At 36.6% G+C, this 15672-nt stretch overlaps 1 protein-coding gene across 3 annotated transcripts in view; it reads right to left on the bottom strand.

Moving 5' to 3' along the window:
* The window catches only part of WDR37 (WD repeat domain 37), a 43678-nt gene that overhangs the window by 12832 nt on the left and 15174 nt on the right, over window positions 1-15672 (bottom strand). For all 3 annotated transcript variants that reach the window (XM_088159333.1, XM_014872262.2, XM_014872261.2), the window contains 6 exons: window positions 11521-11656; window positions 10088-10159; window positions 8120-8164; window positions 6363-6439; window positions 4377-4614; window positions 3730-3871 (listed from right to left, as the gene is read on the bottom strand). In XM_088159333.1, coding sequence (XP_088015459.1) covers window positions 3730-3871; window positions 4377-4614; window positions 6363-6439; window positions 8120-8164; window positions 10088-10159; window positions 11521-11656 — 710 coding nt within the window. The remainder of the gene's footprint in view (window positions 1-3729; window positions 3872-4376; window positions 4615-6362; window positions 6440-8119; window positions 8165-10087; window positions 10160-11520; window positions 11657-15672) is intronic.

The following is a 15672-nucleotide window of genomic DNA, read 5'->3' as shown; positions in this document are numbered from 1 at the left end:
AACACCAGAATTACTCAACTAGGCCACCCTGCTGGGAAAAGCAAGGCCTTCACAGCTGGGACAAGATGGGCTATGCAGGTGTCAGCAAGGGAAAGTACAAGTGAAGTGGAATGAAAACTGCCATGTAGATGCCAGAACCATTTTGCTCCACAGAACAAAATTTTAGTTCAGTTTGGAGAGTTTTAATCAATAACCTCTAAATTGAATAATTTCTCAATAGGAGAACAGCTGTTGTTATCAATCATGTATTTCAAAGCAGTATCTGCTGGAAGAAAGATATTGGAATACGAGCCACAAGTATGATTTTTGGAGGCTTTAGCTCAGGAAATCAATTTAGTTAACAGGCCACAAGTTAGTGCCTGGATTATAACAAATATAATCTTCTCCTAGGGCTCTGTTAAACTCTTCATACGGGGATGTGACTGAGGATTCACAGCACTAGTAAGACAGATTCCTATTGGTGCACATACAGAACCAGACAATAAAAAATACTTATATTTAAGCAAACATCAGTCTTATTTTCACAGCATTTCATGTTTTTTCATCAGGAAAGAATAAGTAAGTGAGATGAACTGGGGGCACAGCAAATCTAAAAACTGTAAGTGGCAAGATGTTTTTACTGCTATGTGAGCAGGGCACAGGCAAAGTCATTTATTGAACTAAAACAATGATATTTATACAAACACACACACACATACATATGAACAATTTAAACAAGCAATGTTTAAACTGGAAACTTCCATGGGAAGACACAACTTAAAAAAGATCCCAGGTGAATGCAGACTTGAAGGGCAAAAGTAATATCAATGTACTATACGTAGTCTATAAATGTCAAAATATACTTAGAAACACACTCTGAGGCAAAATAGGTAACTTGTAAATAAGAACAGAAAATACAAGAAGAAAATACAGTAAACTTCTATAATTAACATAGGAAACAAAACACTTGAAGATAAAAAAATCCAAAAGATTAATCTGAAGCTGGGCAGACTAGGGAGGCACAAAAAGTTTAACAGGGAAGTTAATTAAACACTGCAACAAGCAATGTATAGAATTTGCCAAAAGCTAAGTTGAAATGTTTACCATTGGAACAAGCTAACATACAGTTGGCAATTCTAAAATTACCTCTTAAATCAAAACAATTATCAATGCAAGCAGCTCAAGACAAACAGGCTAATCACAATGATTCCTTTGGTCTTACTGGAAGAGAACTTATTTTCTTAAACTGTCTTAATAGTAAATGATAAGAAACATTCTGCTTTTAATATAGCCATGTTCAGGACACCAAAATGACAGGTGATTTCCTAGTCCACTTAAGATACAAATAATCTCTCATAGACGGTGACATCCCATCACTTTGACATACATGGCAATGCACTGCAACTCTTCATCGGCTGACATCAATTAACTCTATAAAAGCTTTATGTGCTCTGTCTATAGCAGGCTTCTTTAGTCTCTCACCACATCAGCACCGGTTTTAGTTTTTCCACGATAACGAGCCGTTTGGCGCACACCGTCAGTGTCGCTCATTAAGGCGAATTAATTAAAGGAAGCTGAGATCGCGCCGCCGCCTTCGGGCCGGGCCGGGCGCTCGCCGCGGCGCTGCTGCCACCTGCTGGTAAGAGGCTGCGGTGCGGACCGCGGGGACGGAGGGATCGCAGGGAACGAGATTTTGGGTGTAGGACACAGCCAGCACGGAATGCTGGCCTCAGGATTGAGATGTTTGGCATCTAATTATATTGGCAAAGCGCATTAGGAGTTGATCTGGTGACAAAATAGATGCTCTGTGAGCGCCAGACTCATCAGGTACTATTCAGCCAGAGGGTGTTAAAACTTATGGTTGAGGACTTTATATCATCAGCGTTAACAACTGTAACATCCAATTTACAGAACTGATGCCAAGGGCCTATCAAAATATTAAGTACTTGGCAAATTATTCAAACAGACATACAGAAAAGCAAAAAAAAAAAAAAAAAAAGTAGTTTATTCTATGCTGCTTAATGTGAAAAGATTGTTGCCGTGTTGATTGAGGGTAATTTAAAAATATTTTGCCATTAGGCTCTATAATAAAAGAACAAAAATAAAATTCCTCAATGTACGTCTCAACTGCAAAAATATCAACCCTCATCTCTGCTCTGTCTGCACTCATCAGTGAAACACCTTCTGTAACAGAATTACCCCTTCCACAAATGAGAGACCTCAGCAGCCCTGGCCACTGAAAAGTAAAATCAGTTTTGAGACCATCAGATTTAGGGTGTATTTGGTGAAAAAGCCTACGTCAATACTAAAAACTCATACATTCAAAGTACAAAACAGAGACAGTTGATACAGCAGAAAAACACAAATCTGAAGATTATTAGAAGCTAGAGTAAGAGTGACTGAAGAGGTTGCACAAGGTCTGTTCCATTTCTAAAAAATAATCTGCTAGTTTACAGGTCTCAGCAATAGAAGCCAAAACACCAGCTAACAGTTTTTACAGTATGCACCATCACCCAAGATCAACATCATTTGGTCTCAGCAAATATATGGGAAAACACAAATGTCAGTCTTGGTCATTTCTCTAAAAAAACATCTTGAGACAAAGCAGTTAATCGGCATGGAGAAAAAGCAAGCACCAATGGAGACAAAACCTTCCAACTTTATACAACATTCTAGGAAAAGTGATAGAAGAATACAAAAGTGATGAGATGAAACAATTCTAGGATGTAGGCCACAAAATCAAGCTTACTGCTCTATCAGGAGAAGACGGCCACTTATACAGGATGATTGTGAAGCACCAAGTAATTTATCAAGCTCAGGAGTCCAGGACAGAGGGGGTTAAAGAGGTTTTAGTTTATATATAGGCTAGTCAATAGCTTGAGAAAATGAAAAAGAGGGTACTGAAATTCAGTCATAATGTCAATTACTCATTTGAATTAACAAAAAACAGAAATGTGAATAAATACTTGGGGTTTGTATTTTGAGCTAGGATTAACAATCATCTTTTATTCTGAAGGGAGGTGAAATCTTTTATAAAAAAGTGGTCAAGCTCAAACATTGACAAGTCAAGAAAAGATTTGCTTCCTTGGGTAAAGTATTTCCAAGTTACACCTGCTCTTTCCATGTATCAGAGCTCCAAAAACCAGAAAGTTAAGTAAACACCAGAACACAAATTCTCAGAACTACACTTGTCCATATTCAATAGTAGTCAGTATAATAACATTAGGCCTAAACTGGTAACTAAAACTGTTACATCAGAACCACTGTTTTGACAGAACATGGCAATCGGTGCCTGTACTTTTATTTCTTATTTTATGTAAAAATTAGAAGCTTTTAAGAGTAGAAGTTAATCCTTTTTTATCCACTCGTTTCAAAGGAGTAACCTTTACTTCACAGTGAGTATCAAGACCAGCAGAGGCAATCTGCTTGATCCACTGCATCACAGCAATAACCCCAAACTGCAAGGATAACCAATGCCAAAAAGAACCTCATACCTTAAAACGCCTTTAATTGTAACAATTTTTATCAAGACTTACCATATGAGCAACAGCACACCAAGAGCCCTGGCTGCTGTTTTGGAAATGATGTACTGCTGTGCTACATTTGAAGGAAGACAATTGGGGGTTTCTGTGAAAATCAGTCTCACAAAACAGGAATGGACTCAGTACCTCTAAAAGCACACAAGAACAGTTCTGGGCAGATTTGCAACTTTTCGAACTTGTGAAAATGTGTGAAGGAGCTGTCACTTACTCTGTGTGGCCCTGAAAGACATTCACAGAATGGATAGAAGGATCTCTGAAGTCCCACAGACGGAAGGTGGTGTCCCGTGACGATGTCACCACGAGACGCTGGGTGGGATGTGTACAGCAATGCGTGAGCTCTTGGTCGTGTCCTACAATCACACATGAGAACATGTAAAATCAGACTTCATTTCCACATATACTTGGAATGAAATGCTGATGATGTTTTCCCTTTTTCCCAAACAGAAAGGAGTAATGATCATTTTGAACTTTAATCCTGTTACTGTTGTAAAAGTTTGGGAATGTGTTTGAAGGCAAAAACCACACTAATTATTTCACATTCAGTAGCGTAAGTTATTGCTGCTTAACACACCATGAACACAGCAAAAGCCTTTTGCAAGAACTAAAATTTGGGTACATTCCATTTAAACAACTATTTTTTCATAGGTTAAATCATAAGCTTAAAAGAAGACAAATTCATGCTCAGGGGATTTATAAGACTGTAATTTTTAAAACTACTACAGCACTGAGCAGCAGATGGTACACACTCACACCCTGCTCCAGAGAAACAACTTACTTTTCTCAATGTTTTAGTATCTACAAAGAATCGCTCATATAAAAACCACCAATTTAACTTTTTTGTGAGTGAACAAATACCTGTAAGAGAATGGACAAGTTCAGAAGTCTCTACATCATACAGATTTGCTGTCCTGTCCCATGATGCTGTCACAGCTTGCTTCCCTCCCACAAGCCAGTCGGCTGCTATGACTACTCCTTGATGGCTTTTCAGTGAAGTTAATGGGGCTCTGACAGTGGGGCAATCACTGGAACCATCTCCATCTCCATCAGGTTCATCTTTATCTGATATTTCAACTTCATCCTCTCCAGACACTTGCTGTAAATGCAAGGGAAAAAACATGTAGAATAAAAGGGAAGGAACGCCTCTAAGTTACATTTTGCAATCCCCTTAATGTGAATGTGGGTAAATTAATTCTGCTGCACTCAGCCTATTCCAGTACTCACTATCAAACTCAGTTGAAGGAATATAACCAGTAAGTTAAATGCAGTTCTAATAACTCCTTTTAACAACTTGCTGATATGCAGCTGAGGGAACTGGAGTTTTTCAGCCTGGAGAAGAGGAGGCTCAGGGGAGACCTCATTGCTCTCTACAACTCCCTGAAAGGAGGGTGCAGCCAGGTGGGTGTCAGTGTCTTCTCCCAAGGAACAGGTGATAGGACAAGAGGAAGTGTCCTCAAGTTGCACCAGGGCATGTTTAGACTGGATATTAGGAAAAATTTCTTCACCAAAAGGGTTATCAAGCCTTGCAATAGGCTACCCAGGAAAGTGGTGAAATCACCATCCTTGGAGGTATTTAAAAGATGTGTAAACGTTACCCTTAAGGACATGGTTTAGTAGAGGGCTGTGACAGTGCTGGGTTAACAGCTGGACTTGATGATCTTCAGAGTTTTTTTCCAATAGAAATGATTCATGTTTCTGCTTCATTTTAAAATCTCCTCCAAACTCTTTAGTTCTGAGTATCAGACCCCTTTACGATCTGGTAAGTGTATTGCCCTAGAGTTTCATTGCAGCACATTATGAAGTGACTTGTCTCCTTTCAATTTTTAAAGGAAGCATCTAACAGGACACTATCTATGTCAATCTTTGGGAAGTCAATAATTTACAGGCATATTTTTATCCATTAAAAATAAAATCATTACAGCAATATATGTCTGTTGGTCAATTCACAGTCATCATGCAGTGCTGATGTAAACTGGATGCAAAATAAATTATTTTCCTCATCATTAAACATCATTCTCTGAACTCCTTTTACACTTACACAAGACAAAAACATCTTTCTTTTATGTTACTTGGGAGTCACATGGGAGTGGAAAAGATAACATTTATATTTTCTTTCAAAATGGAAATGCCAAATCAAATAAACTGAATCAAACATTTTCCATTCAGAAATCTATCTCATATTATAGAGTCAACTCTTGCCCCTACTTAGCCTACTGAGAAGCTCATGCTATAAACTATGTTTTCTCCACAATTTAGTAAGGCTGCTTTTAAGTAAAACAAGCATTTGACAGGCTAGAGTAAATACTGATGAAATAAAGGCCTGGGGACAACAAAATCAGACAGTCTGATGTGAGCTGGCAAGGGTTGATTAGAAATCAATAAAGACTCGATTAAATAAATGCCAACATTACAAGTCTTTACTATCACTTTTTAATCCATTAGCAGCTATAGCTAATACAGTTGCCTCAGTAAGTTACACTACAAAAATTTAACCAGTTTAAAGAGAACTTCATTATTACAAGAAAGAAGTTATTCGACTGTTCATTTATAGTTCATTTACACATTTACTACCTTGAATAAAAAGTCAATTCATCTACTTGAAACTGCAAACTCTATGCTGCACCAAATGGCACCAAATGCCTTTGAAAACATGAAGGGAGTCTATTTTCAAAGTAAAGCTGAAATACAGCTGTTAAACTAAAACCTTAAAATCCCACCTTTGGCAGTCCTGAAATCATGTAGTTTTTAAATTATGTGTAAATTTAACATTCAATCTTATAATAAAACCTCTATCTGATGAAATTGCTGTGCAATTAGTTTAGTTGCAGGAAGTTGATTGCTTACATTGCAGTCTGCAGTAGGCTGAGGTGTAGGCAACTGTACTATGTATCTCCAGATGTGAGCTGTCTGGTCTCCAGATGCTGCACAGGGGAAAAGAAGCAAAAAAAAAAAAAAAAAAAAGAGAGAGAGAGAGAATAAATAGGAGTATTTCCATGGGCAATAAAAACAAGCTTTAATATTACATTTACTGTCTAATACTAAGTTGCATTTTTTCCTAACGACACCATTATGAACTTTATGGTAAACAAGTCTCAACCTCTGAAACATAACTCATTATGCAAGATATAAGCAGCTACCTAATTAATCACTCCTACAGTGAAACATGCACTTGAAAACTACACATCAGAACACGAGTCTCACCACTGCTCAATATGCAACATTTGAAGAAGACATTTAATACATCACCAGATATTCATTTACTGATTCTCAAAATACTGGGGCTCTTTAATCAATGATTTCTTCCATTAAATGTTTTTACCATGGTTTTAATGAGAAACTCAAAATAGCAAGTGTGAAGCTATTCCTCTTTTGCCTTAAACAGCTCAGTTTAACTAGTAGCAGTATACAGCTCAGAAGGTACCGTGTGATTTTAACTCCATCTGTTTTAAAATAGACTTATTGATTATTAACTAAGGACAAACTAAGATTGTCCTTGCTATGGTCAGAACAAACATGTTCTAATCCCACACAGCTGCTCTCCAGCCATTCCTCTCCCAATTTATACTCAAGCTCAACATTACTCTGTTTTAGCTGCAGCATCTGGCACTGGAACTTGTTAAATTTCATCCTGTTAATCATCATCCAGTGCTCTCACTGATTTGGATCCCTCTGAAAGGCCTCCTGTCCCTCATGAGAATCAGCAGCACCTCCCAGTTTGACATCACCAACAAACTTGCTAACAATGCATTCAGCTCCTGCATCCAGGCCACTGATAAATCTATTGAACAGGGCTGCCCTAGAACTGATTCCTGAGGAACACCACTGGTGATTCTTTGCCAGCCAGATGCAGCCCTATTTACTACAACCCTTTGAGCTCTGCCCTTCAACAGCTGCCCACACAGCACACCATGAACCAGCTCATACCACAGCTGGACAACTTGTCCAGAGCACTGTGAAGGACAGTACCAAAACCCTTACTAAAAAAACCAGAAAAACTTAATCCACCACATTCCCTTCCTCCACTAGGCAGGTCACCTTATCCTAGAAGGATGTCAAATTAATTAAGCAGGACCTTCCCTTTATGAATCCATGTTGACAGTGCCTGCTGACCACATTATTCTTTAAATGCCTTTCAGCAGTACCCAGTATAATCTCCATAATTTTTTCAGGAACTGAGATTGGATTGACAGGTCTGTAGTTCCATGGGTCTTCCCTCATTCCCTTCTTGTAATACTGGTGTAACATTAGTCAGAAGGGACTTCTCTAGACTCCCAAGAACTTTAGTAGGTAATCAGGAGGTATCCTGCCATATTGCCCACCAGTTCTTTGAGTATTCTGGGATGAATTCCAGAACATTCTGCTGATGTATGATTCTAAGTGTCTGGTTTGGAGCAGGCAAGCACAAATGACAACATGACATGAAAAACACAGATGGCAAGATCTAGCTCTGATTTGTTATGCCTTCAAATATAAAAATAATTCAATCAAAAAGGCTGCTGACAAAGCAATAGGGAGAGAGGCTACAACCACAAGAAATTAGCAAATTACACTTATTTTCCATCAAGATTAATATACTTAACATATGAAAAAATTTTACATACCTGTAAGAGCCACTTGCTCAGTGGGATGAAACTTTATGGAGTTTACTGTATGAAAAAAACATAAAGTTTTAAGTTTGTATACTAAAATAATTCTTTCACAATATTTTATCATTAAAAGCATTGAAAAATCAGGTCATCTTAAGTTTTCAGCAACTTTTGGTAGCAATCTTTTAGGTGATATAAAAGCGTAGTATCAAGGAAAGCAGCTACAACTGATTATACAACAACACATTTTCTAGCAAGTTATTTCTTGAATATAGTACAAGTGGTTCATGTTAGAGAAGATGAACAAACTATATTCAAATCATATGTAAACTGACAGGAGATAGTGCTCTGGACTTCCATAAAGAGAATTTATGTATTCATAATTATTTCTAATTTAATGAAAATTTACTGTATGTTACCATCAACATTCTGCTTATTACTTAGTATTGCAAGAACAAATGCCTGAAAACATGATGCAACACCAGTCAAATTTCAGTCCTGCAACCATATGTAATCAAAACATGATGTCCTGCAAGAATTCTATCAACCAACAAAGCTCTGCATTTCATTTCAGTGCACAAGATTCTGTTCAAGACAGAATTTAGAATTAATTTCCATCCATTATACAAGTAAAATAGATGCATATGTTGTCAGGAGAGCATGGTGTAATGAGTCTAAAAAGATACTCCTTAAACTGAACTAACTCTCAGCACCAACTGCTGGCATCCAAAACCTTTGTACCATTTCAAATCAACTGTCAAATGAAAAAAAAGGTTTTATTACATAAAAAATACATTATTTCTATTATCATTTATATATTTATATAGTTATATAAAATTTATATAAAATATAATTTGTTGTTATTATTGTTCAAACACAGTTGTTTAAATGCAAGTTAGAACTTAGTATTTTCATAATTATCCAAATAGCAATTTTTAAAAACTACCAGTTCAAATGAGTGAAGTTTTCAAACATGACTTTATAAAAGTTAAAGGTCCATGCAGCAAACAACCTGAGCTATCTGAAGGCATTAACATTTTACCAATTGTTTCTACGCCTTTATCTTTGTGCTGTAGGAGCTAAAAGTCATGTAGCAGGAAAAAAAAGTACAACTCACACCCGAAGCAGTTCTAGAGAACTTAATTCTACTTGTACCTTTGCCACAAAGTTTGGTTAATAACTCAGCACATCACACAAACAATCCTGGTCAATAACTGGGTTCCTCACTTTCCCAGGGTACAATCACTCAAAGTGCTCAGTTCACAACAGCAAGTTAAAGCTATGGAAAACCCCTCCAGTTTTGGTCCATAAAATCCTGTATTCTAACTCATTAAGAGGTAGAAGGGGATTAATCAAGTTCTTGTCAAATTGGACACCAAAAATTAAGATTAACATCAAAAACATTCACTGCACTGTACCTCCCCACTTAAAGAGGGGTTTAAAAAACAGTTTCCACAATATTCATACTGGTATAAAGAAAGAAATACTGAAATAAAGAAATAAATAAATTAATTAACTGACTTAAAAACAAGATCTTTGTATTATGCAGCAAATTATATATGGGATCTTAAACAAAGTAGTGCAAAAAGATATTCATCCAGCATCTGTAATTTCTAACCCAAATCTAACACAGATCCTGCAAGACAGCTAATTTCTGATTATATAAACTTCTTTTCTTCTCCACATGCACGAGGCCACAATGAGTTCTGACATTTAACTTCTGAGTGTCATAACTATGAATTTCTTTATATGGATTTATTTACTCATTTAGCATTTGCAGAACTGTCTTAATGTGCCTCTCCAACAAAGAATCATATTACAAAACGTTCTCTGTATGAAAATTAGTGGAACTTCACAATTGACTTGTTAATGATTTTGGCAAACCTGCAAGTGAAACCACAATAAACATTTCTGTAGCCAGCCAAAACACATTTCCCTTTCCCATGCTCTGTTCCCAGTTTTCACAACATGCCCTTATCTTACCTGAGCCGACATGCCCTACATACTTGACAAGGCACTTCCCTGTTTCTATGCTCCACAGCAAAGCAGTGTGATCTACAAAGATTAAAAAGCAGTTGTAAATAGTTAAAAACGTATGTTTTTCATTTTTACCCTTTCAACAAACAAGTTATCTTCCACTGTAGCACATACCATATGAAACAGATTTTAAATGTAGAACTCTTGACTACCACCTTATATACAAAATGTAACATTTTCTTACCATTGCACATATCTCCTCCAAAAAGTAAAGTTTGCTGTCCTAATTAGATTAATTTGCAGCAAGTATTGAAAGGCAAATTCTACTTTTGCTATTCTTCCTAACTTGGTTATATACATCTGTATAATGCTCCAGCTCTGTATCATGAGACTCAGAAAAAAACAGAGAAAACATCCCATGGTGAAAAAAGCAGCCACTACAAACAGGAATTCTATGCACAATCCATTTACTTCCTGCATGGAAATCCTGAATCCATACAGGTCACTGCAGAGCACTAAAAAATTAATTTAAAAAGGAAATCACTCCAAATGCCACTCCTTTATCCTGCCACACCCAAGAATAAATAATTTAAGTGAATAGTACCTTAGAGCTGAATTGGAGAACGGCTGTTTCCAAGTTAAATCAGGACAAAGACAAGATGTCCCACACAAAGACAAAATATGTCCCCTCAGCAGGCACATAAAAATTGTACCATTTCGCTCAAGAAGCAGAGATTTCTGGTCCGTAAATATTAAAGTCTAGTCAGTATCTTTGGATTCTGTTCCAGTTTCAAAAGAATGTCATTTCAAATTGACTGATTCTATCTGGTTATTTTTTATTTCCCTAATAATTTTTCAAAGCTACACAAGTCTCTACATTGATTTTTGGACTATAATAGATTTAGCAACTTGTTCATTAGTACTTGTACCCTCTTAAGTGGAAGGAATAAATCTAATAAAGAAAAAAGGACTGAAAATTAAGATTTTTAGCTGTCCCTGTGTTCTGAGGCAAAAGACAGAATACAAGAATATGCAAACCACATGCACAGCTTCTATAAAACAAAGACTAAACGGCTCTAGGCTAGAAAGCCTGCAGGGATCTCTGTACCCAGCTGTATGGAATTCTGTGCCAGAGACCTCCCCAAGCAAGAAGCTTCCCAGCCCACCCACCCACCCCACCCAACATGCCAGAGCTGACTAAGGAGAGTGTGACATGCATGGAAGAGAACTGGCACATACTTTAGAAAGACCAATAAGTATGCTTGAACCTTCTAAGGGAAAGGAAATTGCAATTTTAATAATTTTTCAGCTACAGAACTTTCTTAGAAGGACTCTTTCAGCGTGGAGCTCAGTTTTCAAGTATGCTTTGGATCTGTATTTGCTATAGCTTAGGGACTTAACCAGAATTTTCTAAATATTCAAGCAACACAAAACTTTACCAGCAGATGCAGTTCCCAACACCACTGGCTGAGTTTTCGCGACACTGACATCCCAAATACCATCCCTGTGGCCAACATATTCCTTTACCAGCTGACAGATTGCCCTTGATGTTGTAGTTTTAAAACTGGATACAATCTGAAATAGCAGAGACACCAACAGTTTTTTCCACATCGATCCAAGTAATTATCTCACAAATAAAAATATATATTAACTTTTCCATGATTCTTTAATGTTCTGACAAATCACTGTTGTCAAAAAATTGACATTTGATGGCAGGAAAGTGAGTTTGGATGCAAATATACCTCTTTCTTTTTTCTTTTTTAATAGCAGCCCTTTTACACAACTCAAGATAAACTATTCTGTACTACAATAATGCAATCTTATTGGAATAATGAATTGTACAAATGCAGAGTGCATTTCCCATTCAGTCTGGGTAAGGATTTAATGAAAAAAAAAAAAAAAGGAAAAGACCAAACCCAGCAGAAGGCCTTAAAACTTTCCTTGCCTATTCCCAAACAAATACATCTAGTAACTCAGACAGTCCCTGCTAGCCAGTGTAATATCTTGGAAAAAAATGTACTTATTATATAATTCTAGTAAAACCCAGAAATATTCCAATTTAAAACACTCACTGCTGTTTTTCTTTAAAACTGCACAAAGCTAATAAAATCAAACATCAACCTGAGAGCATATGCCTGTTTATTTGTGTATTGAAGCTTTTAAAAAAAATACGTCAAACTCATCTGAACATTTGATAAGCATGCTCCCTCAAAGCAAAGCTATTAGAGGAAAAACAGAGAAGACTCATTAAATCCAAATTACTATGTGCATAAGTAATATCAGATGAAAGGAAGGAAAGTCTAGAAAACAGTAAAAGTTATAGTAAAATTATAGTGCAGGAATGCTCAAAACACTCAGCATCTACAGAAAGGAAGCAAATTGCAGAAATTCTACATTTTCGGATAAAAGTGAGTGCAATATTAAAAAAAAAATTATCTTGCTGAACACTCTGAACACCTCCAGAGACAACTGAAATCAAGAGTCATGAAAGATGGCTTTAAAAAGTTCAGACCACCATTACAAATACCCTATTTTTACTCCACAAGTGTTGAAGCTCATAACTGTTCTTTGAGAAAGACTACCTCAAAAGCTTTATTGAATTGGAACAAAAAGACAACTTCAATTTATCAGTGTTTTCCTCAGCATGGAATTACAGGCAGGTATCTGACCAGTTAAATCAAAACCTTTAAATGCTTCCACACAAATCACATTAAGACTTATCTACAGCTTAGTAAAAGTTAGAAAGTTAATTAAGTCTACATTTCAGGTACAATAAACTAAGGTTAAAATCCCATTAGTTTCTGGTATTAAAATAGAAGGTCTTAAGTATGTCATTAAAGCAAATTACTGCAAAAAAGGTTTTTAAAGCTAAAAGACAACCTACAAGAGCATTCCAAATCCTGAGCATGTCAACTCTCCAATGATGAAATGATAATGCCCTATTTGAATTCCAAATTACCAGTAAATATGCATTTTGATTTCACAGCAGCAGAAGGAACAGTCATTGCAGATGCATTGAAAAGAAAATGGGCTAATGGAAAAGATTATTAGTTCAACCTTACTGAAGAATTTCCTAAATTTTGAACACAATCCTACAGATGCAACTTTCACATTGAATACAGTCTTTAAATTAAATGAATTCATATATGAGAAGTGGAACAGCTGAAATAAGTACTAACAGGAAAGGTTTAACACAGCACTCAGCTCAAACTCCAAACTTGGTATTTTCCAACTCAGCCCGTGCTTGATTCTATCTTTTTAATGTTCAGTCAAACCCTTATGCAAAAGTTTTCTAGGAGAAACTGTCCCCTACCCATCAACAAACACAGAATTTCCAAAACTGCTGGACAGTGACTTCACTGATCATTTAATGGCACGGATGTAAAACTCCTTTTGAGTATCAGCAGTCTTTAATTAAAACAGAAGAAAAGAGTTCAAGAACATTATCAAACAGTAAATATCCTGATACAGGTATTTACTCAACACACACTTTTTCCATGCTTTTTTTTTTTCTTTCTTTTTTTGCTTGCTGCCCTTCACTTCACATACCAGGAATTGGATAAACTAGACAGGGCCTGGACTACTTCCTGCTTTGCTAAACACACATAAACAACGTCCCAAGCCAGGAGAGGAGATATTTAAAGAACACGCAACTTGCTAAAAAGAGGTTCTGAAAAAAAAGAGGTGCAGAAAATTTCTGAAGTAACTTCTGTAGATCATCATATACAAATAAATGACCAACCACATCCTGAGTGTTTCACCTTTGTCTGTCTTCTTTCTTAAATTTATTCAGTTTCATGTACTTCCTTCTACAAAGACTTTTTTTTAATAGGGAAACAATTGTTTACTATGTAAACAAGTGAAAATGGAACACAAACTGAAACAATTGCAGGGCAGACAGAGTGAGGCACCCTGTAACAAAGTTTCTTAGACAGACAGGGCACGTTAGAAATACTGAAAACTTGATCCACTCGGGACCAGTCCAGCAGTATTACACCATGCCTGATGAACAGAATGTCCCATGAAGCAACTTTAAGCAGTGAGGTCAAAACTACATAATCCAAAAAGTTTTATTCCTTTTCACTACTGGGTGAATAAATACATTATTTTAACAGTCTTTATCCTGATCTAGACAAATCAGAGATCCTGGAATTTAGTTTGGATGGAGCAAGTTACATCATTTCAGTTTATTTTAGGACTCTGCATAAACAATTGATGCTTCCCTGATGTTGTAACAGCTTTCATAAGCCAAGGATCGTTAACAGTAGTCATTACATTTTGTTAATATCAAAACATGGATTTCATATAGTGATCTCTGCATCTAAAACCGACTGCAGTTAAATTACAGAATCTTGTCTATTAAAAAAAATTAGTTTTAAGAGTACCGAGTGTTAAATCCATTCTACCTCTTTGGACACTGGTGAATAACACTTGCTGCTAAAACCATGCTTTTCTGAAATGAGTTTTGCCAACTTGATATAGTGATGAAAAGTATTCCAGTATGGGAAGTTCATATGAAGAGCTTGAATTAAGAATGTTCACTTCAGCATTTTCCCCAAGAGAATTAACAGATTGCTTTAGTATTTTTACCAAGTCCTAGTATTTTTTACCAATATTAAGCCAGTCAAGGATCAGGCTTCTCATTAGATTAAGCATATAGTGAAAGGTCTTTTCAGGAAAAAAAATTAATTCTATATGCACTGCCAATCTGAAAATGTAATTGTGTGCAATTACACAAAACAATTGGTTTGTGAAACTGAAGTGTCTTCTAATTTTCCACGGGCAAAAAAAACCCCAATCAATCCAAAAAAACCACACATCCAAGAAACTTCCTGTATGGTAGTAGTATAAAGGAAGGGCTGAAGAGAGAACTTGTGATCTACTACCCCAGTGAGTTTGGAACACAACCATTTTGAGAAACAGCATTGTTCATTCAATGCTCATAGAACATAAGAACTTCAAAACTGTTGAACTCTTAAAACTCTAAACGTGTTTTTTCTAAGACAGGGTACTGGGGAACTACATCCAGTCAGGGTACAAATGGAAAAATCATGGTTTGTTAGAAAGTTATATTCTTTCCTAACTCTGCTATAGTCTATCTCTCTGTGGGTCAAGAGACAAAAGGTGACAGCTTTGACTCTTCTGTGTAGGAAGGAAGGAGACGTCAAAATAAAGCACCTCTGTGAAGTGCATTAAGGTTTCAAATAACACAGAGATGGACAGAAATGCTCTCAGTTTTATCATTTCCCTCAGCTCCTGTCTACTCCTCAGTAAATTCTGACTCAAAGTTGTGAAAAGAAACACATCAGCACATGCAGACATTTGTTGGCTACCAATTGATACAAGAGATGTGCATAATGTTCAGGTATTAAATCCTTCACGCTCCACTACTCATGGCTGCTTTGCTGTGCATGCCTATCAGTTCCCCAGCAGTCTCCACCTCATACTTCCCAGCTTCCCACACTGAAGCTGTGAGGACTGCTTGTCTTGCCCAGGAAAAAAATACAAGTGCTACATTGCAAGAAAGTAAAAGAAGGAAAAGAAGGTATTAAAACCTGCCTTAACCACCACCCCCCCCCAAAACAAACAAA

The sequence above is a fragment of the Sturnus vulgaris genome, chromosome 1 (assembly GCF_052056855.1).
Source record: "Sturnus vulgaris isolate bStuVul1 chromosome 1, bStuVul1.hap1, whole genome shotgun sequence".
Classification (NCBI taxonomy): Eukaryota; Metazoa; Chordata; class Aves; order Passeriformes; family Sturnidae; genus Sturnus; species Sturnus vulgaris.
The sequence above is the reverse complement of the archived record's forward strand: the minus strand, read 5'-3'. Positions and strand labels throughout refer to the sequence as shown.